Genomic DNA, 22,328 nt, shown 5'->3' on the forward strand with positions numbered 1-22,328 from the left:
CCGCTTCCCTGCCCCCACCTGCTCTGTACATCGTTTCCTGTTTTAAGACCCTGGAGGCAACTTCGTTGCCTATTACACCCTGGGAGTTCTAGAGACGGGGCATTGCAGGGGAAGCCCAGCCAGGATTTACAATGGCCCCCTCACAGAGGCTTCTTCCATGCAGGGAGGACCAGCAGGGCAGCCTGGTGGGTGGTTGTCCTCCCCAACCCAAACCTGGCTCTCCCCGTGTGACCTGGAGAGCCTCGCTGAGCCATCTCTATTGCAAAGCCAGGACACTGACCGGGGAACTCAGAGCAGACCCTGCCTTGTCAGCTGACACTGGCTGACCGCACTGCCGGAACGGACACCTGCAGTTGTCCCTAGCAACTGGAGATCAAATGCGATGATGCATATGTTCAACTGCGTCATCATATGTGAACACGATGCACTGTCCTCTAACCATCTCTGAGGACAAGGGGTATTTAGGCAGCCTTTTCACTGCTGTGACCAAAAGACCTAGAGGAGGAGAAGTTTGTTTGGCACGCAGGGTTTCAGAGGTCTCATTCCATAGATAGCGGGCTCCATTCCTGGGGCTTGAGGCAAGACAAACATCTTGGTGGAAGAGCCTGGTAGAGGAAACAGCTCAGGCCAGAGCACCCGGAAGCAGAGACCCCTCCAGCCACACCCTCCCTGCCTACAGTCACCACCCAGTTAATTCCTATCAGGGATTAATGCACTGATTAGATTGAAACTCCCATAGCCCACCCATTTCACCTCTAAGCCTTCTTGCATTGTCTCACAGTGAGCTTTTGGGAGTCACCTCATATCTAAACCGTAACAAGGAATCTGAGTACACCCCAGCCCCTGTAATCAGGACTCACAGCCCTGATGCAAGCTCCTCGGAGCGGCTCACCAGCTATCACATCCAGTCAGAGAGGAGAGATGGCGAGGTCACCACCCTACTAGCCCAAGAAGAGCAGGGGGGCTTTCTCTTTATTCACTAATTTATTTATATTTTCAATGTTCCATCCTCTCCAAAAAGGAAATTAATATAAACCTAAATAAAATTCAAGATAGCATACCATGAAAACAGGTGGAAGGAAGGTCTGTACCGCAAAAATGGAGCCTGGAGAGAGGTTAATTAAAAATGTCTGTACCACAGAGTTCTATGCACTTACTATGGGGAGGTCATTAATATCACAGTGAGCTTCCTAGCAGCCAAAGGAAAGAGAGAAACCTCATTAATTCAACTTATAGTGCCCAAGCGGCGGAAGCAAATTTCTGAGTCAAGAGAAGTCCACTAGTCTGCCACTAGTGCATGGCTGGGGTGAGTGAGACCTTGCCCCTCAGCCATCTCCATCTGAAAAATGGATTCTGACATCAAAGGGAATTTCTCTGAATGGTGATTGAGAGATGAACAATGCCTTAACATCCTCATAGCAGAATGAGTTGTAGGGGGCCATTGCTAAGAGTGACCCCCAGCAGAGGCTGAATGCATTATTCTGAGTGTTTCTCCAAGGGGGTGGGGACAGTAGCTATGTGGTCCAGGAACATAGCTCTCAGCTGGTTTGGCTAAATGCATGTTAGAGTAGTTGGGGAAAGGAATATCCAAAGTACCAATATACATATCTAAAAATATGTAAGATAGGTAAGGTTACGAATTAAATATTATTTAGCCATGAAACAAATGTCATAATGGATATTTATCAACAGTTGAAGTGTATTTTAAGGGTACAGTATTAGCAGACTATAGATCTACATCATGCCCAGAAGAATCAGACCCAGGGGTGGGCAGTGTTCTCTCTCCCCATCATTAAAGTAACTTAAGGAACTCTCCTGTGCCCACCGCCCACATCAACACCTGCCCACCTGCCCTGATAAGCCAAGAGGTGTCAAAAAGGACGCTCAGCAAAGGGAAAGAGTAACTGGGGGTCATGTTCAATAAGGAGGGTAACATTGAGCCCTTGAGCTGGTTCCAGGAGATGGCAGTGGCAGGGACCAGAAGTGAAACCCTGGGTAGGGGTTCCTCACCCTTGACCACTGTGTGCTCCCCCAGCGGCCCCTGACCTGGTCCTCAATGCCGAGATGGTCCAGCAGACCGCCTACCTGGAGGACCGGCCCATGTTCATGCTGCAGTGCGCCATGGAGGAGAACTGCCTCTCTGCCTCGGCCGCCGAGACCAACCCCACCACGGGCTACCGCCGCCTGCTGCGCTTCTCCTCCCAGATCCACAACAACGGCCAGTCCGACTTCCGCCCCAAGAACGGCCGCCACGCGTGGATCTGGCACGACTGCCACAGGTGGGCCCTCCCTCCCATCATCACCCACCTGCCCCAGTCTGCTGCATCCTGCAGGACCTAGAATGGCCAGGGTCACTAGAGGAGGAAGTGTCCACCAGGCTGGCCCTCCGTGTTCACAGAAGCTGTTCTCCACTCCCAGTCCCTGCCCCTGAGCCTAGCCCCTGCTGCCTGTGCCCAGCTCTTCTAGCACTGGGCCACATACTTGAGTGCCACCCCCTCCATGGGCCTTCCGTGGATGGTTTTCACGTGCATACACACAGTGTGAACTCTGCACAGTACTTTAGGGTTCTGCACTTGCTGGATGCCAAGTTCATGTGGAAGGGTGTTTCATGCATGATATCTGCTCTAAATATCTTGAGATAGGGGACGTGGAAAGAAAATGGGGCCCAGGGTCAGGAGAGCTGCTCCCCAGCTGGGTCTCCAGCCCGCTGCAGGATGTTAGACTGCCTGGGGCACATCACCTGGCTTGCCAGTCTGTTGATATGATCCCAGTGCTAGAAATCCTGGGCCAGAACCAAAGAACACAGTGAAATTCTAAAGCCAGCCCTACCTGGGGCCTACGGCAGCCACCTGACTCGCCCTCCTTCCTCTGTCCTTCTTTTTTTCCTTTCCTCTTCTTTTGTTCCTTGATTCTTATCTAATCAAGACCCACTGTCCCTGCTTGGTCACACTGTGTGCTCAGACCTGACTGGGCAGGTTAGGAAGACAGAAGTCTGCACAGTTGGAAGAGAAGGGAGGGGACCTCTGTTAGTCACAGAGCAGGAATTCCCCCCGGAGTCTCCAGATTTCCTCTGGTAACTCCCCGTTCTATGCTCGGGTATAAAACAGAGCCTTTGCAGAGATCCCTGCCTCTCAAAGTGAGGCCCCTCGGCCAGTGTCTCAGCCACCACCTGAGAGCCTGAACGCAGGGTGCATTGCAGACCATGAATGCGAACCTGAGTTTCAACAGGACTCCCAGGTGACTGCACATCAGAGCCTGGGAAGCCCTGGTCTGGATGACCTGAGGGCTTCCTGCTGCTCTGCAATGCTGCCATCGCAGGCAGAAGTGCTCACGTGTGTTGGCTCTTCTAAGTGCCAGGCCATAGGATCCCTGTTTTCCTAGGTAAGGCACGGAGCCTCGGTGTCATGGAACTTTCCCAAGATAACAGGGAGTTGCTGAGCAGGGTCCCTGCCAGGGCCTTCTGTCTCCAGAGCACAGATTCTTCACCTCGGCTGCGTCTTCTTCAGAAACTTACCTTTAGCTTCAGGAATGTGGCCTAATCCCACTCAAAACGGTGTGGTGATAGAGTTGTTTGACCTATTTCAAAAGAAAGGACTATGGTGGCATTTGGGGGCGCTGATTTTCCTTTACAATGATTGTCTTGATGTTTCGAGAGTCCTAATGAGCTGAAGAATTTCTGATCTTTATATAGAAGCGTGTCAGTCTTCTTCAAAGTGCAAGTCGAATAGAATTCAAGTCATGGTGACATTGGTACCTGGTTTCCTTCAGACAGTACGTGGCCAGCCGGGGGCCAGTGGGGCTGTCGCTGCCCATGGGTCTGTAAGTGGAAGGTAATTGCATCCCAGCCCTGCATATGGCGGCCCACCCAAAGATTACAGGGTAGGACTCTCCAAGTGCCATATGGAATCCGTCTCTCCTCTAGGAATAGTCACACGGTGACATCATGGAAGTGTTCTGATCTGGAGCCCGAGGGAACCCTGACTTTGTGGTCTGTTTTATTTCTTTGCTTACAGATGTTCCCACCAACCGTTTGGGAGGGAGGGGTAGGAAGAACATGCAGCTAGGCTTATGCCCTGCAGGCCTCCCCCTCCTCAGCCTTGACTGAGAAACTATGTCCATAAGATCCCAGGACCGTGAGAGGGGACTCCCAACCTCCAGAGTCCCTGGCAACTTCTCCAGACTCTTCGGGTGGGCCTTCCAGCAGGGTGCCTGGCCTAAGCCTCGGTTGGGTCCCCTTGGGAGGCTGATGAAAGCTGGCCCTGCCGCAACTTAAAAAAAAAAAAAAATTTCTGGAAGATTTAGCGTCCCATTTCAGCAGATTCACAGAGACGTCAAGCCCATATGTGGAGCCAAGCGGGAGAACCCTGGCTCAAATTAATGTGAACAGGGAAACACATGCCATTCCCATGTAACTGATGCTGCAGTGAGGAACCGAGCCATGTTCTTGGAAAGCTCTAAGCTGAAACCCAAGGACTGAGGCCTTTGGAAGATTCTTCACCAGCGGGACGTAGGGGAAAATGCCCTCAGTGCTGTTCTCTGTCCAGTGCACCGTCCCTCAGCTGATGACCTTGATGTGGACCCTCTGCTGGATTTTCTTTTTCTTTCTTTCTTTCTCTCTCTCCTCTCCTCTCCTCTCCTCTCCTCTCCTCTCCTCTCCTCTCCTCTCCTCTCCTCTCCTCTCCTCTCCTCTCCTCTTCTCTCTCTCTCTCTCTCTCTCTCTCTCTCTCTCTCTCTCTCTCTCTCTCCTTTCTTTCCTTTCTTTCCTTTCTTTTTATTCCAGGGATTGAATCCAGGGGCAATTAGCCACCGACCCACATCTCTAGTCCATTTTTTATTTTTTGAGACAGAGTCTCGCTAAGTTGCCAAGGCCCCTCTGCTGTCTGCTGTGCCCCAGGAAGTGGGCCACACCTGCTCAACTGGCATATCGTGTCCCAGTTTTGACAGGGACCAGACAGAACTGGGCGCCAGTGCTCAACAATGTCCACAGCAGGGCAGCTGCTGTGTCCCAAGGGAAGCCTCGGGAAGGAGGTGGCTGGGAGCCAGAGGAGCAGGGGAGTGGGCCCTGCATGGCCACAGCCCCCACATCAGGGATGGCACTGCTGCAGAAAGGAGTCCTCTGTCGGGTGAGCCGTGCCGCCCGGTGTGGAGCAGACCCACGGAGGGTCCAAGCCCACAGAGGTGACGGGGCCTCTGAGCCAGTGAGACGCCCTCCGCACATCCATGGGCTTTGTTCCTCCCAAGTGGCTGCCCAGCACCTGAGGGCAGCAGGGTGGAACCCCCTGAAGGGCCCCAGCTTTTGTGGCAGCCCCCCCTGGAACTGGAAGACACCCAGTGTCTGTGAATTGCAGTTAGGAGCGATGCCCAACCACGGCAGAACTCTACCAAACGGTCGATTGGGAGGCTCCGGGGACACGTGGCTGGGGTGGCGTAGACGTGCAGCACAAACACCTCTGCCGAGTGCGCAGAGCCCCTGGCTGAGAGTTTTCCTGGGGCCACCAGTGAGTGAAGATCGCAAAGAATGCCCCTGACCGCCAGCTGAATGCCCCTGACCGCCAGCTGAATGCCCCTGACCGCCAGCTGAATGCCCCTGACTGCAGGTCTTTCTCTGAACCAGCTTTCTCTGTCACCCACTTTGACCCCTTCCCCCAGGGGCACCAGGTCCCAGGACAGCAGCTTTGGAGTCCCACCGTGAGGGCCACCCTTCCTTTCTTTCACCAGGACCTCCATCAGGCAGGAGGCTGCTCTGTCTGCTCCTAGTGTTCTGGAACTTCTTCCCAGGTCTACCTTCCCTGCCTCGCCCCAGGGGTCAGGCCCCTCCGTGACACCCAGCCTGGCGCGTGGCCTCCCGCTTCCCAGGGCCCCCATCTGTATTGGGCAGCGGTCGGGGGAGGCCAGGGGAGTCTCCAGGCTCTACCTGGGGCCTGTTGGGAGGGAAATGCGCCCCTGGGTTTGAGGGGATGCCACCTACATCCCCGAGGTAAAGGAGAGACGTTCAGGTCAGAAGCTGGTGAAAACCCAGGAGCCGTAAAACCAGCTGCTTCCCTCCCCAGAGGGGAAAAAGTGAACCTAGAGAGGACTTAAATCAGGTCTTCAGGAAGCAGGAGCGCGGGAGGAGGCCGGCCTCACAACAGCCCGTCTGTGGGCTCCGTCTGAATTCTGTTTAGACAACGGAACATAAACTACTCCTCTTCAGTCTTTCCAGCCGGCCTGCACGGTCACATAAGCCCCTCTCTGAAAGAGGCAGACATTTTTGGGCCATGAGTCAGACCTCATGTCTCATTGGGCTCCTTCAGGAAGCCAGAATAGACTCTTTGAAAGTCATCACTTGGGCTGCCACAAAATGCTCCTTGTGAGTGTTCTCCCAGGGCCCCCGGCTCGGCACCACCTCACCCAGAAACATGAGTGACCTGGGGGAAGCCCGACTTAGCAACTCCTGGCGTTATTTTTAGCACAGCAAACACAGGGGGAAGGAAAGAGAGCCTCTAATTTCCTCAGAAAGCCCCACTTTCTGTCCCCCTCTTCCCTCTGCCCCCCATTGCCCCTGTACAGCAAAGGGAGCTTGAGGCCACTATGTATGGCATGGGGCGTGGGGGCCGCCAAAGGCCTGAGAGTCATACCGACTCTAGGTGGTATTAAATGCCACCACCACAGCTGCTGATGGCAGTGATAATGAGACAGCTGACAGGTACTGAGCACCCGCCCTGTACCAGCCTCTCATGAGGCCTTTCTCCCATGAGGCTGATGTTATGATTCCTCTCTCCCGAAGAGGAAACTGGGGTCCACCATAAACAAAAGCAGGTCACTTTGCCCCCAGACTCGCCCCTTCTTCTTCACTGTTCCAAGTATCCCTGTGATGGTGGACACACGCACGTTGGGATGGCAGCAGACACTCCCAGGCAACACACGTGGCAAGTTGGGATGGTGCTAAAGCCAGCCCAGTGCCTTCAGCCCTGGTCCTGGGCACTGAGGGATTCCAGAGTGCTCCACATAGCAGCCGTGTTTGCCTTGTTTATTCTGAGCCAAACGTGTCACTTTCCAAGATTCTGCATCTGTTCTCAATTCCTCCCAGTGAAGAGATGGACTGCTGTGGACAGGCAGCTGGGGGAGCTAGAGCCTGTCTGCACAGGTGCCCTTCCACCGGCTCCCTTCCAGAACCCCGGATGCGCCTTCCCAGGCATAGCCCATGTCTCTCCCTGAGAATGACTCACTTCTCTTCCCAGAGGGCCTCCCCGGCTCTCCTCCTTCCCCTTCTTGCTTCATTTGCTCAATACAAGTGGCACAGACACCATCATTCAGTTCCTAGGGTCTGGAGGTGAAGTGCATGAATGTCCCCAGAATGCGTGCATGTCCTACTCTGGCCACACACGGTTTCTTAATGCCTCTTCTTTCCCACTCCCCCCCTTACTGACCGCACCTCCCCCTTCTCATCCTCTCTCCCTTCCTACCGTATGTCCACCTTAAAAATGTCTTTAAAAGACACTGGAATATGATTTTTTAATCAAGTCTAGAAAAAGGGTACAAAGCAAATGGGGAGGGCCTCCTGAGGGCTCAGAGGGCCCCCGTTTATTAAAAATAATAGAGGTCTGCGAGGCTTGGCGAGGGGAGAGGCTGGCTGACTCTGGAGCCCGGACGATCTCTGAGAAGCACCATGGTCACCAGCTTCCTTACCTTTTCCCTTGCCCTTCCCACTTCTCTCCTGGCCACCCAGTGACCATACTGCTTAAGATTCCCTCAGGCCAATGGCCAGCTGAGCCACTGCTCACAGGTGACAGTGCTCAAGACATCTCCCCTCCTGTCCTCTCTCTGGCCCCCAGGCACTACCACAGCATGGAAGTGTTCACCCACTATGACCTGCTGAACCTCAATGGCACCAAGGTGGCAGAGGGCCACAAGGCCAGCTTCTGCTTGGAGGACACAGAATGTGAAGGAGGTAGGCTTGTGTGGGGGGGGGACCATGGGGACTTCATAAGGGCTCCAGTGCTTCCACCCCTGTGCCAGCTTCCACCCCTGTGTCCCCTGGCCACTGCTGACTCTCCACATGACCTTTCTTCATGCTAGGCCTTTGCTAGGCTTGAGGCAGGGAGGCAAAACCTGGTTCTAAAGCACCTGTTCCCCAGAGTTGTGCGGGCCATGGCCTGCCAGTCAGGTACAGACCCTACTCACATGGGCCTCCTGCTGCTTGCCAGAAACCTTTCTTCCCAGGTGTCCCAAGGCCCAGTGCCCCTCCCCCACCAGACTATGATTCTTCACATCCAAGTTCACAAGAGTTGCCCACCCTCTCTCACTTGCTTCCCCAGGCAGGGCATTGTCACCCAATAGGTCACCTCTAATAGGTCACCACACCTGCACTGGGATCACCTGGTGGTGCACCCACTGCCCTGACTCCAGGGGTCCTTCGAGGAGAGATATGTGTATTCTCACTATACCCACTGCCTAGGCAGCTGGAGGAGCTAGAGCCTGTCTGCACAAGCAGACAGGTGCCAGGCACAGCAGCTGCATAAATGTGTGTGTGATTAGTCCCTTATTCATTGAAGCAAAGGTGGGAGCTCGAGGGCTGGAAGAGAGATGATGCAGGGGGTCATGGGTACATGGTGACAGCCCCCCCTCCCACCATCCCTGCCTGTAGACATTCAGAAGAATTACGAATGCGCCAACTTTGGTGAGCAAGGCATCACCATGGGCTGCTGGGACATGTACCGCCATGACATCGACTGCCAGTGGATCGACATCACCGACGTGCCCCCTGGAGACTACCTGTTCCAGGTGAGGGGAGGGCCCTGCTCGTGGGAGGAAGGGAGGCAGCCTCAGAATGCAATTCACTCAGCCCCTGGCACATGCAAATCAAAATGCATTTGCAAGCTGATTTAGTCGCTGAGCCAGGAACGGGTTCCATGGACTCTTAGACAACCACACCCTTGGCTTCTTTTTGAACTTCTCTCCCCTCCACCCTGATTTACCCCAGTGCCCCCCACCCTACTGTGCTGAGGCTAAAAGCAATATGAGCTCATGTGTGTTTGACTCTTTCCTGGATCATAAAAGAGGCTCTGCAGAGGGGCTGTTCTCCATGCAAAGAAATCCATCTATAATGGTAGAATGTCAAGCTGGGATAGCCTGGCCAATGACTGTACTGTGGGGACTCCTTAGGGCTTCCACCCTTGGGGAGGGCCAGCCTGGAAGAGTAGCCAGGGAGCCTTGGCCTCCCAGCTTCTGACACACAATGGCATGCTTCACCAGGGCCCACTTGGCAGGGGAGACAAAGGACACTGGACCCCACTGACTCCCCTTCTGGCATATGGCCATGCTCCTGTCTGCAGAAGCTTCATTTCAACACATTTCCACCCATCTCGCTCCCAGTGTGCCCCCATTGGGTGGCAAAGCGGGTGTCCCTGGAGGCTTTCCCAAGGAGGTGCTCAGCTGGCTGAGTCCCCACCCCCATATGCTTCACTGAAGAACCTGCATCTGCAGAGAAGTGACCACGGGGCTTTGAGAGGTCTCCTTGGCAGCCTCAAATGCTGGAAATCAGATGGCCAAGCACTTTTCTACCCATGATCTCAGAACCACAGACCTGGAGAGGCCCAGCCAAATTGCAGAGTGCTCTTTATTTTTAAAAAGAGAATATCTGTGGCTCTGTGCACGTTCACAGTGCCCGGTAGCCCATGTTGGCAGTCTGCTATGTCTTTGCCAGTGAATGGGTATCATCCTGTATTCTGAAAAATGCCATTGATTCAACAACTATGATTTATTGAAGACTTATGATGGGCCAGGCAGCCTGTCTCATTGAATCTCCCAGTGAAGGAGCCTTAGAATTATCCACATTTTACAGCCAGGCAAACTCTTGTTACTTCAACTCCATATTATGTGTTTTTGACCCCTAAATGATACAGTTAGCAAACAGACTCAGGGCATGTTAATGCCTCTGATGAAAGAAATTTTTCCCTTGTTATAAACACAGAGTCTTAGATGTCTGCAAGCCTGGCCATTTCTGGATACAGTGCCACCTGTGGGCACCAGGTTCTGCTGCAGGGACAGGACAGGGCATTGGGAGAGAAGGAATAGGTGCTCTAAGTAGTGACCAGTGCCCAAAGACTGAGACAGGACTGAAAGGGCCACTAGGTTTCTTGTGGTCTTTGCTTTGTCCTCTTTCTTGTCACTTCCAAGATTCACAGAAATATAGGAAATTAAAGTCCTCTGGCAAATGCTCATGGGATTTAGAACCCCAGATAGAGAGTGGGGTGGCATTGTGGAGCCCTTGGATTTCAGCCTCATCTTCATCCCCAAGTGAATCTTATGGGCCCTAACAGCCCAGTGGGAATCCTTGATGTATCCTGTTGCCCTCATGGCCACACTTCAGGGACACTTGGTGGGCAAGGGACTGCTTGGACCTCAGTGTGAGAGACAGTGATTGCCCTATGTCACATGGGTGGGGCAAGGGGACAACCAGGATGGTTGGGTAGAAAAGAGACCAAAGAAAATTTAGGCCACCCCAGAGTGAGGCATTTACCACAGTGGGACATGGCCTCTGGCAGGTCTGGCCAGCCAGGCCAGACACAGGTCCTCAGAGTGACTGCCTCCAGCCAGGACACAGGAGGGGCCAGGTGGGCCTCCATTTCCTAAAGCATCTCTGAAGGAGGACCCAGGCAATCCGCTAAAGGGCCCTCTGGGACCTCACACCTACAATATTCCTTAACAAGCATACTCCCCCCACCCTGCTCACCAGGAGGTAGGAAACGCAGCCCTTCCAGTGTGTTCAGCCCTTGAGGGAAGCCCTGTCACTTATGTCCGTTTCATACAGCTTTTGTCTCCTCATCTTGGCCTCCAGTGTCATTTTCCTTTCTTTTGGTTGCTCACCCAGAATCTCTCTGTCCCTCCCAGACCCCTCAGAATGATGGTCCTTCCTATGGCTGCTGCTTCTAGCTGGGTCCACTCAGCCAGGGTAACAGGAAGGAAGCAGGGGGTGGGGTAGAAGGTATAGCAGAGGGGGTCCAGCGTCCACCAACAGTCCCAAGCCAGATCCTGGGCCAGCAGAGCAGGAAAGACTTCAGGACCACTTAAGTCCAGCCCCAGTGCCCAGAGAGGGGGATGGTGTGTCCTGTCCCCAGCAGCCCTCTTCTCGTGTTCCACACCACACAGTCTGTCTCCACTCCCCCTTGGCAACCTGCTTCCTCCTCCTGCAGAAGGCCCAGCCGCTTTCCTAGGAGGAAAGTGACCCTTGCTGAAGGTGTGTTTTATACCAAGAAAGAGGGACACAAGGTCCCACTCCTCCTGGCCAAGCCCCTCCCTGGCCAGTCTCACCTCCAGCTGCTCCTCGGCACCTGCCACACTCCCCTCTCCTGAGGTCCCCAGCTCTGAACGCTGGGCTGGCCTTGGCAGAGCCCAGGCCTGAGGTGGAGGACGGCCTGGGAAGGAGGGAGCAACTTCCTGTGGCATGACTTCCCCCAGGTTGTCATCAACCCCAACTATGAGGTCCCAGAATCTGACTTCTCCAACAACATCATGAAGTGCAGGAGCCGCTACGATGGCCACCGCATCTGGATGTACAACTGCCACATAGGTAAGGCCCCTGGGCTGCCCCACCTCTCCTCAGGCTCCAGCCCACCCTCCAAGAAATGGGCAAGAGCAGAGGCAGCTTCCTCATCTGGGCAAAGAGCTTGGGGAACTGGGCCAGCACCGCATTCCCGGACTCAGGCCTGGGCTGAGACTTAGTTTTCACAGCCAGTCCTGGCCACAGAGAGAGGGTGGGACAGAACCAGCCGGCCCAGCAAGAACAGACCCCAGAGCCATTTAAGGGCTGGAGTTGAGGCCACCAACTTTATGCATCTGACCTCAAAAATGTGGGTGTCAGCAATTTGTGGGCTCTGTACATCAGGTTTTCTTCTGTCAAGAATTACTTCTAGTCTCTAGTAGAGGCTTTTCCCTTGGATTATACGACCTGGGGAACAAAAAGGAAAGCAGAGTTTTCTCCTCTGCAGGAAGGTGATGGACCTCACTCTTGGTGACAGTAAAAATTAGACCACATTTATTCACACATACACTTGAGTTCAACAGGGTCCCTATATATCTGGCCCTGCCCCTGATGGGTGCTCAGAGGTGGCCTCAGTTCAGGCCCTCGGGGCTGAGTGTCTAACTTGCCAAACTCTCTCCCCAATTCCCAGGTGGTTCCTTCAGTGATGAGACGGAACAAAAGTTTGAACAGTTCAGTGGACTCTTAAATAACCAGCTCTCGACGCAGTAGAGAAGGCTCCTGGTCACCTCCCGTGTTCAGGTCACAGTACATCTTCCCTGGGAGGACTAATCACCACAGCCTGCCCAGTGCAGACCCAGCTCAGGAGGAGGGAGCTCCCTCGTTCACCAGGTGCTGCTGCCTGACCTCTGTGGCCTCGGAAGGCCTTGGGGGCTGGGACTTGTCCGAAGGGCTATGGGAGCAGTTCTGAGATCCAGCCTTACCCAGGACCCTGGGTGGTAATGCAGGCTGTCATCAGCTTGACCCACCCAAGCTGTGGTCCACCCTGAGTCTGGCACCACCAGACTCTGCACAGATCGTATAGGACTGTTTTCTTCTCCAGTTACATGTGGGCAAATGTGAGCTTCTCAGCCCAGAGGTGGTCAGGCTAAATCCCATTGCTCCTTCTCTTAGGTCATTTCCAGCTAACTTGAATATCTAGACCTGTCTTCCAACTAAGCCTCTAGTCAATTTTAGTCAGTAGTCCCCCTTATCCACAGGGCACATGCTCCAAAACCCCCAGTGGATGCCTGAAACCACATACAGTACTGAACCCTATATATACTGTTTTTTCCTATATATACATATCTATGACAAAGTTTTATTTAGGCAGTTAAAAGATTAGCAACAATAGTTAATAATAAAACAATTATAGCAATATGCTGTAATAAAAATTATGTGAATATGGTTTCTTTCTCAAAATACCTTATTGTACTTTCACCTTTTCACTTAAAGAAAGCACTTTATGGCTTCTCTTTGGCATATCCAAATCACCAGCATCATTACTCTTGTGATTTGAAGCCATTATTAAGTAAAATCAAGGTTACTTGAACATAAACACTGTGGTATTTTTACAGTGGATCTGATAACTGAGACAGTTACTAACAAGTGGGTAGTGTATACAGTGTGGATACACTAGACAAATGCGCCTTTGTCATCAAAAGCTTATCATGTTACTCAGAAAGAGCTCATCATGTTACTCAGAAAAAACATTCAATTTAACTTATGAATTGTTTACATCTGAAATTTTACATTTATATTTTTGGACCACAGTTGACTGTAGGTAACAAACCACAGAAAGAGAAGCCTCAGATAAGGGAGGACTACTATATAGATGCCACGCATTTTCTAAGTGAGCTCAGAGTTGGTGCTTTCCCCCCTGCTCCCTCTTACTTTCAAGATACCATTATTATATGTTCACAATTTGAAACACAAAGTAACTTAGGGGCATTCAACATCAAGCATCTGAGCCTTTGAAAATATAGCTCAAAAGAAAAACCAGCCACTTGTGTGAGTCATCTTTCTATCGCTTCAATTCAATTGATTCCATTGTGTTATAACCTGGGTTTGGGTGACGAGAACACTCACCAAACCCGTGTCTTATCACACTTATACCTACTTGCATTGTGCACTGAGACAACGTGCACCCAGATTTCGTCTAAACCAGTGTGCACAGGCCCTGAGCTTCCTGTGTTCTGTTGCTGAAAAGGAGCTTTATAGTTTCACAGTTTCACACCATGCAGAGATGGCTCCCATGTCCCCCACAGTCCAATGTGGGATAACAATTGCTGCCCTCTGAGCATTCCAGGGAGATCACAAAAATCTAGCCATGACCTTTCCTGAACTGCTTTTTGCTGAAAGTTGCCAGGGACATAGTTGTTGTGGGACAACTAGATTTAAAAAGTCACAGGAAGCTTTCCAAAGCTGGTAGAGGGCATATGCATCAGCAGAGCAGGAACTCTGAGCCCTTTCCTGTGGCAGTGGGGTGAATAACCCAGCCACAGTTAAGGGGCTCCCAAATGTAAAGGGTGTGCTAGGGCCCAGAAAATCAGGTCCACAGTGACACCAAAGCTTCAGGCAAGGACCCTACAGCACCAACTCTCACCCAAGCCAGAAGAGACGAGGGCCCTGGGCCTGTGCCAGAACACCCTTGCATCTGTTCCTGCAGGGGAAGCAACCTTGGCATGCATTAAGATCTCACCTCTTGGCTCTGTTAGTGTTTCTTTCTGCAAAGAACCTGATGTAACACTACCATGTAGCACAGGGACCAGCCCAGCCAGAGCCTTGGGACCTGAGTATCACCTTGATTCAGCTGCTCTACAACAAAGGATCGCCAGCTGGCATACCTGACCTACTGGAGGGTGCTGGGCAGATGGCACGGAGCAGGAGCAACTTACCTCCCATGTAGGGTAAACTTTGCAAATGTCCCCAAGGCCCAGATGGGATCCTCCAGGCCTCCTAGGGTGAGCTGGCCTTCAATAGCCATAAGCCCATAGCACAGATGGGACTGCAGATGGCACAGCACCCCCTAGTGTCTTGCCGCAGACAATCACATTTCAAAGCAAATATTAGAACTAAAAAGCTTTTATTTCTTTTTTCCCTCAATTTGTGGAACTAGACCAAATTAAAGCCAACCACCCCACAGTGAAGCTCCAACGGTGGCACAGAGCTGTCCCAGCATCTGTAAAGGCTTGTGGTGTTAGGAGCTGGGGCCTCAGGGCGGCAGGGGACTGGGGACAGCAGGCCGCTCTTTCTTTCTGTGTTGGAGGCCCAGGGCCCGGGACACCAGCCTTCGGGCCACTGCAGCATCCGTCTGTGGCCTTTCCTTCACCAGACGCAGGAGCTCTGAAAGGAAGGCCCCACCCAGTGGGGGTACTTGGGATCAAGACTGGCTGCTTCTCCCAGCAACAAAGCTCGAAGCTGACATCTAGTTACATGTGTGGGGCCAGAGGCCCAGCTGTGCCCACAGAAGCCCTCCTGCTTGTGAGAGGGGTTGGCCAAGTCTCCAGGCCTCCGTGTTCCAGGGTCCCTGTAGAATCCTGACCCAAACCTCTCATCTCTTGGCAACCAGTGGGGATTAGAGAAGTTAATCCTGTCCACCTCCCTGCTTTGTAGGGCCTTTGGATGAGAAATCAAGTCAGGATGGGATGTCTGGTGGAGACAGGATATTTATTGTTCCCAAGAAATCTGAGACAAAGACCACATCACCTTCCTCAACTCAGATGGCCCCGACTGGCCTTCTCCCTAGGCCTGCTTTGTAGGTCACTACTTTGCAGTCATGGGAAACTGGCATCTAAAATCCCTACCCAGGTGTTCTCAAAGAGAAAATGGCAGGAGCTAACATTTATTTGGCACTTTCTCTGTGCCCCTCTTGGCTCTAAGCAGGTCTGTGTGTTCCTTGATCCAAGCCTACAGCCTATCACATACAATCTGCTTATTTTACAGAGGAAGAAACTCACAAAGTGATTTGCTCAAGGTCAACCAGAATGAGTGACAGAGCCAGGGCCTCACTCAGGGCTGATCCCAAAGCCCAAATACTTTTCACCCCTGCAAGGTGTGCTTTCCATGGCTCTCTGAAAGGAAGACCAAGCTTCCCCTGGAGTAATGCTCAGAAGAGGCTGTAAAGGCAAGGGCAAACCCTGCTGAGCATGGCAGATTCCATGCTCTCATGGGGCTATTGCCCTGGGCTCCCAGGCCCCCTGGCGCAGAATCAAAAGTTCCATGGGCTGCTATACCCCTAAAGAGCAGGGAACTGAAAGAGGAGAACAGAGAGAGAAGGCCTGCTCCTCACCCCCAAACCAAACACACTTGTGCACAGCCTCCCCATCCAGGGACAGTGTGTTCTTACTTGGCCTTTGCAAGGCTTTGAGCTTGGACTGCTTGGTTCCCTGTGTGAGAGGCCGGATCTTGAGCAGAGGGAACTCCTTGGTCAGGGCATCAGCAGCTGGGGAAAGAGTGAATCTGGATAAATCCCCTACTGCTGCATGAGATCCCTGGGGCCCAGGAGTACACAGCAGCTTTGAGCACCCAGCCCCAACTTGGGTAGGACTGCTCTGCCACCACTCTGGCTGGATGAGAGACAACAGCCCCAGTTCACCTCATGCTCCAGAGCCCTGCAGATCTGCATGGGAGTGCCTACCTGGGCTCTAGGTATGCCCTCAGCCCATAGGCAGGAGCCACAATAGCGAGGCTGTAACTCTCATATTGGGTGGGGTGGACTCTGTCTTTGAAAGCCCCAGAGCTAAGATCAGACTATCATTTCACCACTTAAACCCCCCCAGGGACACTTGCCCCGGTCATGCTCCACCTCAGAGCACCTTCCCACAGGACACAGTGGGAAGACAGGTCCTCCTTGCCTTCTGCTACTTTACAGATATGGAGACTAAGGCTGGGACATGGCCTGCCTATCCAGGCTATTTGTGACAGAGCCCAGAGCTCCAGCTAGTGCTGGGAGCAGAACCACACAGGCCCCTGGCTTGGGGTGGCCTGTACCTGGACATGGGTGGCCCTCCCTTCTGGTCAGAGAGGGGACTGAGCCCAACACGAAACCACCTTACCTGAGGCCAGGCAAGGAAAGATGCCGAGTGCATGAGTGTCATCCACCCACTGAATCTTGAACCCCTTCTCCCTGTGGGGGAAGAAGGCACAGAAGGTTACAGAAGTCAGCGGCCAAGCCCTTTTCCACTGGATGCCATAGGAAAGTTCCCTCCCACCTGATCTTCGGCACTGGGACCTCAAAACAGCAATTGCAGCAAGCTTTCTCTCAGAAGCATGTGGTCAGCTTCAGAGAGACAAATACCACCCTATAAATCCATTAGGCAGGTCCCAGGGTCTAGCACTGAAGGAGCCAGGATCTGAAGAGCTCCTACAGCACAAGGCCAAGGGTGAAGGGGGATTCCCTGCAGGCATCACAGCCGGGCTGGGGGTGGGCCCCAAGGCTGGAGGCTAATGGCCTCCATGGTGGTCGGGGAAGCAGGACCTGAAACAAGCAGGACCAGGCACTCTCAGCCAGCATTCTTCCTATTGCTCAGGAAGGCACCACAGGTCTGTGCCTGGGAAAGACAGAAAGCAGCTGTCCCAGCACCTCTGGTGCACTGCCCATCCAGCTAAGGAGGTCACTGGTGGCCGCATCTGGCCACACCAAAAGGGATGGATAAGAGCAAACCATGCCCCTCTGGGCTGCCCCTCCAGCTCAGGCTGAGAGAGCAAGGGAAGATGTGTGAGAGGCAGAGTAAGGACCCAGCAGGAAAGGGCTTTTAAAGGGCTCCCACAGGAAAAGAGAAGTGAAGAAAGGAAGAGAAGGAAAAGAGGGGAAAAGACGGAAGTCGGGAGTTTGAATCCAAGGGAAATCAGGGTAACTGTGAAGTCCCCTCTGATGTATAACTCTGGCCCCGTCAGAGCATCCTGAGCCAGTTCCCCCCAAAGAGTTCCCACACTAAGATGACCCTTGGCCAGTTGAAGGGCTGCCACATCCTGAGGGACTGATGGTCTCCCAGTATCAGCAGCCGAGTCTATAACCAAAGCCCCTGCTCTCCCCTGTCCCTTTCCCCAGCCACAGCCAGGTTGACCTTCCCGGGAGCAGGAGCCAAGACAACATGCCCACCTTCTGTCTTTCTTTCTGCAGAATTAGGTACTTGGGGGGCGGGGGCAGACAACAAAGGGCTGTCCCAGCTCCTCTCCAGAAGGCAATACCCGGCCTCCCCTGCCACCTGCTGGCACTCACTGGAAGTCAGAGAATGTCGCCATCAGGTCCTCAGTCTTGAGCGCTGGCTCAAAGTCATAGATCTCCACCACGTGGGCAAATTCCTTCCCAGGCAGCTCCTCTGCGAAGGAGGACGTGTCCAGGTGGACCTTCTCAATCTGGATCTCCTTCTCAGTCAGCTTGTCTGTGATCTGGGAGCAATCGGACCTTTTGGCAAGGGGAGCTCAGACACACTGGGACTCAAACGACCAGTTTTAAAACCACCCTTGACAGTTCTGCTGGAAGGAGGGATCCCTGCTGGCAAGACTCTGAGGATGACAACATGATCTCAGAGTGGGATGGGCCACTCAGGACTCAGGAGTTTTAGGGTGTGCACTCGGTTTGATAGAGTCCCCACTAGGAACTGGAACCTGCACACATTAGATTTAACATAAGCCTGAAAAGTACCTTCTATACACCCCCTTTACAGATGGGGAAACTGAGGGGCAAAGAGTTAAGAAGTTTTGCCCAAAGTTGCAGTTAGTAAGAGACAGAGCTGGGAAAGTCCAGGATCTTTCATTCCCTTATTAATGATGTGATATGTAAGCGACTCCTTTCAGTCTGCATTCTTCAGGTTCAAAACAGCAATCCAATATGCCCATCCTACCAACCAGCCCCATGGCCCACCTCAGGGACAGAAACATGGTTCCAAGGAAATATGATTTGAAGACAAAGCTCCAGGTAGAAGAGTGATTCTCTGTAGTGCATGAAAAGCACTTGCACTTTCTGTCTGGGACCTTGCAAACCTATTCCTTTTTATTTTCTCAGATGAGGAAACAGACTTAGAAAAGCAAAACGACATGCCTGGCATCTACTAGCTCCTAAACGGTTGAGCTGGGATCTAAATGCACACCTCCACCCCCATGCTCCCTATCACCCCACACCCAGGCCTGAGCCACCCACACATCCCCAGCCCTCCACCCCCATGACCCTTTGTCCCCATCCACCTGCAGCCACACCCACCTCACTGCCGCCCTCCCTTTTCTGGGCTCAAGAGCCTCATCACCTCCCGCAGCAGCTCACTGCAATCTTCCTCAGAGCAGCTGCCAGGTTCCTCCTCCTCCTCCGCTTCCTCCTCCTCCTCCTCCTCTTCCTCCTCCTCCTCCTCATCCACTGGGTTCTGCTCCAGTTGACTCCCATTCCCCTCTTCCAGGGCCGGCTGCAGGCTGGACCCAAGCTGTGTGGCAGCCTCCAACACGCATCCCTTCCCTGATGGACTCTCGGGTCCTGGGGGCTCAATGCCAACTGGCTCCGGCAGTGGCTCCTTCTCACAACTTTGGCCTGGGTCCTTCAGGTCCTCTGTTCCCTGAGTCATCAACGTGGTGAGTCCCTGATGGGTATCAGGGTCCCCAGCACCAGCATCTCCAGGCTTTTCAGAGACCCCACCAGCTGGGGTCTCTTCCTTGACCACTGGGGTAGAGGGAGCTGCCCATTCTTCTTGCCTGCGCCGCACCCGGGGCACATACAAAGGCTGGTCTGGCTTGCGTCCTCGATGCCATCGGCGAGCCCGTGCACCCCGGGAACCAGCAGCCGCTGCCTGGTTGGGGGTGGGCCGAGGACCAGGGTACTTTCTGGTGTGGGAGGCAGGAGTATGGCAAGGGCCAGAGGGATCATCTGAACTTGGTATCCTAGAGCAGGAACAGGAGGAAATGATCAAAGAATATTGGGGCCCACAGGAAAATGGCTGACTTGAGCCACCCAGACCAAACTGACCCTTAAAAATCCCTTGTGAAGAACATGGTGGAGGCAGAATACCATCTCTCACAAGTCCAAAGCAGCCAGCTTGCCCTCAGTACTACTCTTTACATCAAAGATGGCTGAATGTTTGGTTACACAGTGCTTAAGGCAAATACTTGCTTTTAGGAATTACGTTATTAGAAAAGCACATAACTTTAAACACTAGGATCAGAGTCACAATGATAAGATGCTCATCCTGTGAGATGCACATGGGAATAGAGATGACTAGCAGCCTGGCAGGTGCTTCCTGGTGCCATGGTCTCTCTGGGGCCCATGCTCACCAAGAAGAGGGGCAGACCCCTCCTCACTATTTACATTGTTCTTTATCTCATCTGGCCCAAATGAAAACTTGAATTTGCCAAGTGAGTTACACAAGTAAAGCATGTCAACTGCTGAAAACAAAGGCAGTACTGTCGTAGGACTAGGGATGGAGGGGGGCCCACACCCAGCCCTGGATCCTGCCAAACACCACCCTCCCAGAGACTGGCCAGGAACTGACTGCTGAAGACCCTCTAAGACAGCAGGATACACACCTGATGTCCTGGTGACAAATCACTGTCCTCCTCTTCCAGCCTTCCCCAACAGAGAAACTGCTCAAGAGATCAAAATTCTCTGTTGTTCTATGAATCAGATACCGCAGGCGGCTGGAGACTGGGGGGAAAAGAAGAACCCTAGGAAGGGAACAGAAGAAGTCTTAAGCAGGTGCTTCTGGGACTTGGCTCCTACCAGGTCCACTGCCAGGGTAATGGCGGCTTAATACCAGGCTCCTTCTGCCTCAGTAGGCCCCAGGCAGGATGCAAAGGACCTGAACACAGGTGCCCACAGGGAGTTACTGGTCCCACCCTCATTCTTGAGCAGGCCCCCTTTAGTCTTGGGGTGATGCTCAGAATCACAATGGAAAGATGCGGCTGGAAGAGGCCAAGGGCCAATATATTAGGACAAAAGGCCTGGGCAAGCTGCCAGCCAGTTACCTGGGTGCTACTTCCAGAGTAGGGGACAAACCCTGCCCTTCCTATCAAAGGACCCCCTCACATCCCCCACATACTTTGACAGCTGCTTCTGCAGCAGGAAACGGTCCAGTTCCTCCTGGACCTGGTGGACAAAGTCATTCTCCGCCGAGGAGAGGAAAACACCGTCCAAGCAGAGAAGGGCCAGGGTGACTGATGAGAGAGCCTGTAGGGGGACAGACAGGGCCGGGGATCAGAGCTCAGGACCTGGGCCCGCCCACGACCCCGAAATGTCGGTGCTCAAAAGGCCTCAGATGCTTTCGGGTCCAGGGTGTCTTTTTTGGCAATTGAGGAGTCAGGCTGAGGCAGAGGATTGCCATGCCGGGTCTCCCCCGCGTCGGTGGACAGGGAGGGTCTCCCGGCGAGCGCTGGCCTAGCATCCCGCGCTGCGCTCGCTGGCTCCGGCTCACGCGCGCCGCCCGCAGGGGCTGCCCCGGGCCTGATCCACGCCTCCAAGTTGTCCTCCCTACCCCGGAGCCAGCGGACGCAGGCGTGCGCCCCCAGAACCGCAGCACTCACCAAGGCCGCCCTGCGCGACGCCGCTGCTGTCAGGGTCCACAGGGGCATGCGCGCCCCCGCTCGCCTGCGAAAGCCCCAGGCCTCCCCGGAGCCGCAGCGCCACCGCGCGGCCTGGGGGACGAATCGCAGGAGCAGCAAAGGGGCCTGTTCTTGTCACCTATGGAGGCGGGGACACCCCTGCGACTAACACAAACTTCCAAAGGACGCGACTAGGTAATATATTCACTGGAAAACCTAGACGCTCAAAGGTGAAATGACTTGTCCAAAGTTGCACGGGTAGGGCTGGGGATGTGGCTCAAGCGGTAGCGTGCTTGCCTGGCATGCGTGCGGCCCGGGTTTGATCCTCAGCATCACATACAAAGAAAGTTGCACTGGTAGTGAATTCTAGAATCTTGCTTTGAGCAAAGGTGGATCTGATTGCAAAATCTTTTCTGTATTTTCCCCATAACTATCTTCTAGAATCAATTAAGCAGACACTTTTGAGAGGCTACTGTACCCTAGATAGGCAGCACTAGGTTTTTCGGATTTTAGGTTTCCCTCCGCAGGGAACTAACAAGAATAAAGAGGGAGCCGCTCCTGAGCACCAGGTATTTGGGCACCCTCTGCCCATCAGTGCCCTTCCTTCTCCTTTATAGAAGGGACCTGCAAAGTGCGCTAATTCACACCAGACAAATCGCTGACAAGATGCTTGCCTTGTGGGTAAATGGGCGGGGCCATCACTCGCATGATTTGCAGGTCGACTTATGCTGCCCTGCTGCATCCAGAAGTCATTCCTGTGCCCACCTTGATCAAATTCTTGCTATCAGTCTGTGGGGTGGACTATTATCCTGTAGGAGACCAGGGTTGGAATCCTGTCCTCTGAAAAGTGTTAAAATGTAAATACCTGGTCACCCTGAATCCAGAAATCCAGAGCGGCTCAGAGCAAAGCAGGGTCCTGGGTTAAGAGCCAACTTGGGTCCATGGGTGGGATACTCCTCCGGGTGGGCCCTGCAGTCAAGTATAGGCAGGATGGTGAGGGAGGGCTGTCCCTGCAAAGGCCAACTGGGAAAGGAGACGTGAGTGTGGAGAAATGGAGAAAAATAAAATGCATTTTGGTTTCACAATTTTTCCCCTAAGTATTTCTAAAAGAGACAGTGTTGCCACATTTACAAAAGCTGAATTTCCTGATATCTATCAAGGAGGATTAAAAACTTGAGTCAAGACAAATAAGTGCAGAGAGAAATTACAAGTATTCTTTCTGAAGTGTCCAACCTAGGGTCCTCCAGCACCCAAGACAAAGAAAGAACAGGGACACCATCTGCCTTCTGACTGCCCCCAGCCTCTA

General features: G+C 53.2%; 2 protein-coding genes across 5 annotated transcripts in view; one reads left to right on the forward strand and one right to left on the reverse strand.

Moving 5' to 3' along the window:
- The window catches only part of Loxl2 (lysyl oxidase like 2), an 84,975-nt gene extending 71,474 nt beyond the window's left edge, over positions 1–13,501 (forward strand). For all 4 annotated transcript variants that reach the window (XM_021729122.3, XM_040292907.2, XM_005329323.4 and 1 more), the window contains exons 10-14: positions 2,036–2,279; positions 7,815–7,930; positions 8,627–8,763; positions 11,440–11,551; positions 12,153–13,501. In XM_021729122.3, coding sequence (XP_021584797.3) covers positions 2,036–2,279; positions 7,815–7,930; positions 8,627–8,763; positions 11,440–11,551; positions 12,153–12,232 — 689 coding nt within the window. In that variant the 3' untranslated portion in view covers positions 12,233–13,501. The remainder of the gene's footprint in view (positions 1–2,035; positions 2,280–7,814; positions 7,931–8,626; positions 8,764–11,439; positions 11,552–12,152) is intronic.
- Positions 13,502–14,568: 1,067 nt separating this feature from the next.
- R3hcc1 (R3H domain and coiled-coil containing 1) lies at positions 14,569–21,133 on the reverse strand. Its single transcript, XM_021729123.3, has 8 exons — positions 21,005–21,133; positions 20,524–20,651; positions 20,012–20,149; positions 18,748–19,369; positions 17,724–17,893; positions 16,558–16,628; positions 15,849–15,944; positions 14,569–14,845 (listed from the first exon to the last, which is right to left on the reverse strand). Exons 1-8 carry the CDS (start codon positions 21,050–21,052, stop codon positions 14,715–14,717), a joined length of 1,404 nt encoding a protein of 467 aa, XP_021584798.2. The 5' UTR covers positions 21,053–21,133; the 3' UTR covers positions 14,569–14,714.
- Between the last annotated feature and the right edge of the window lie 1,195 nt (positions 21,134–22,328).

This window comes from Ictidomys tridecemlineatus, chromosome 14, assembly GCF_052094955.1.
Source record: "Ictidomys tridecemlineatus isolate mIctTri1 chromosome 14, mIctTri1.hap1, whole genome shotgun sequence".
In the NCBI taxonomy this organism is placed as follows: Eukaryota; Metazoa; Chordata; class Mammalia; order Rodentia; family Sciuridae; genus Ictidomys; species Ictidomys tridecemlineatus.

Coding starts and splice junctions, on each gene's coding strand:
- R3hcc1 (XM_021729123.3), bottom strand. CDS start 21,052: ATGCCCCTGTGGACCCTGACAGCAGCGGCGTCGCGCAGGGCGGCCTTG. Junction 20,150..20,523: donor CTGCAGAAGCAGCTGTCAAA/GTATGTGGGGGA, acceptor TTCCCTTCCTAG/GGTTCTTCTTTTCCCCCCAG. Junction 16,629..17,723: donor GCGACATTCTCTGACTTCCA/GTGAGTGCCAGC, acceptor CTTCCCCCACAG/GGAGAAGGGGTTCAAGATTC.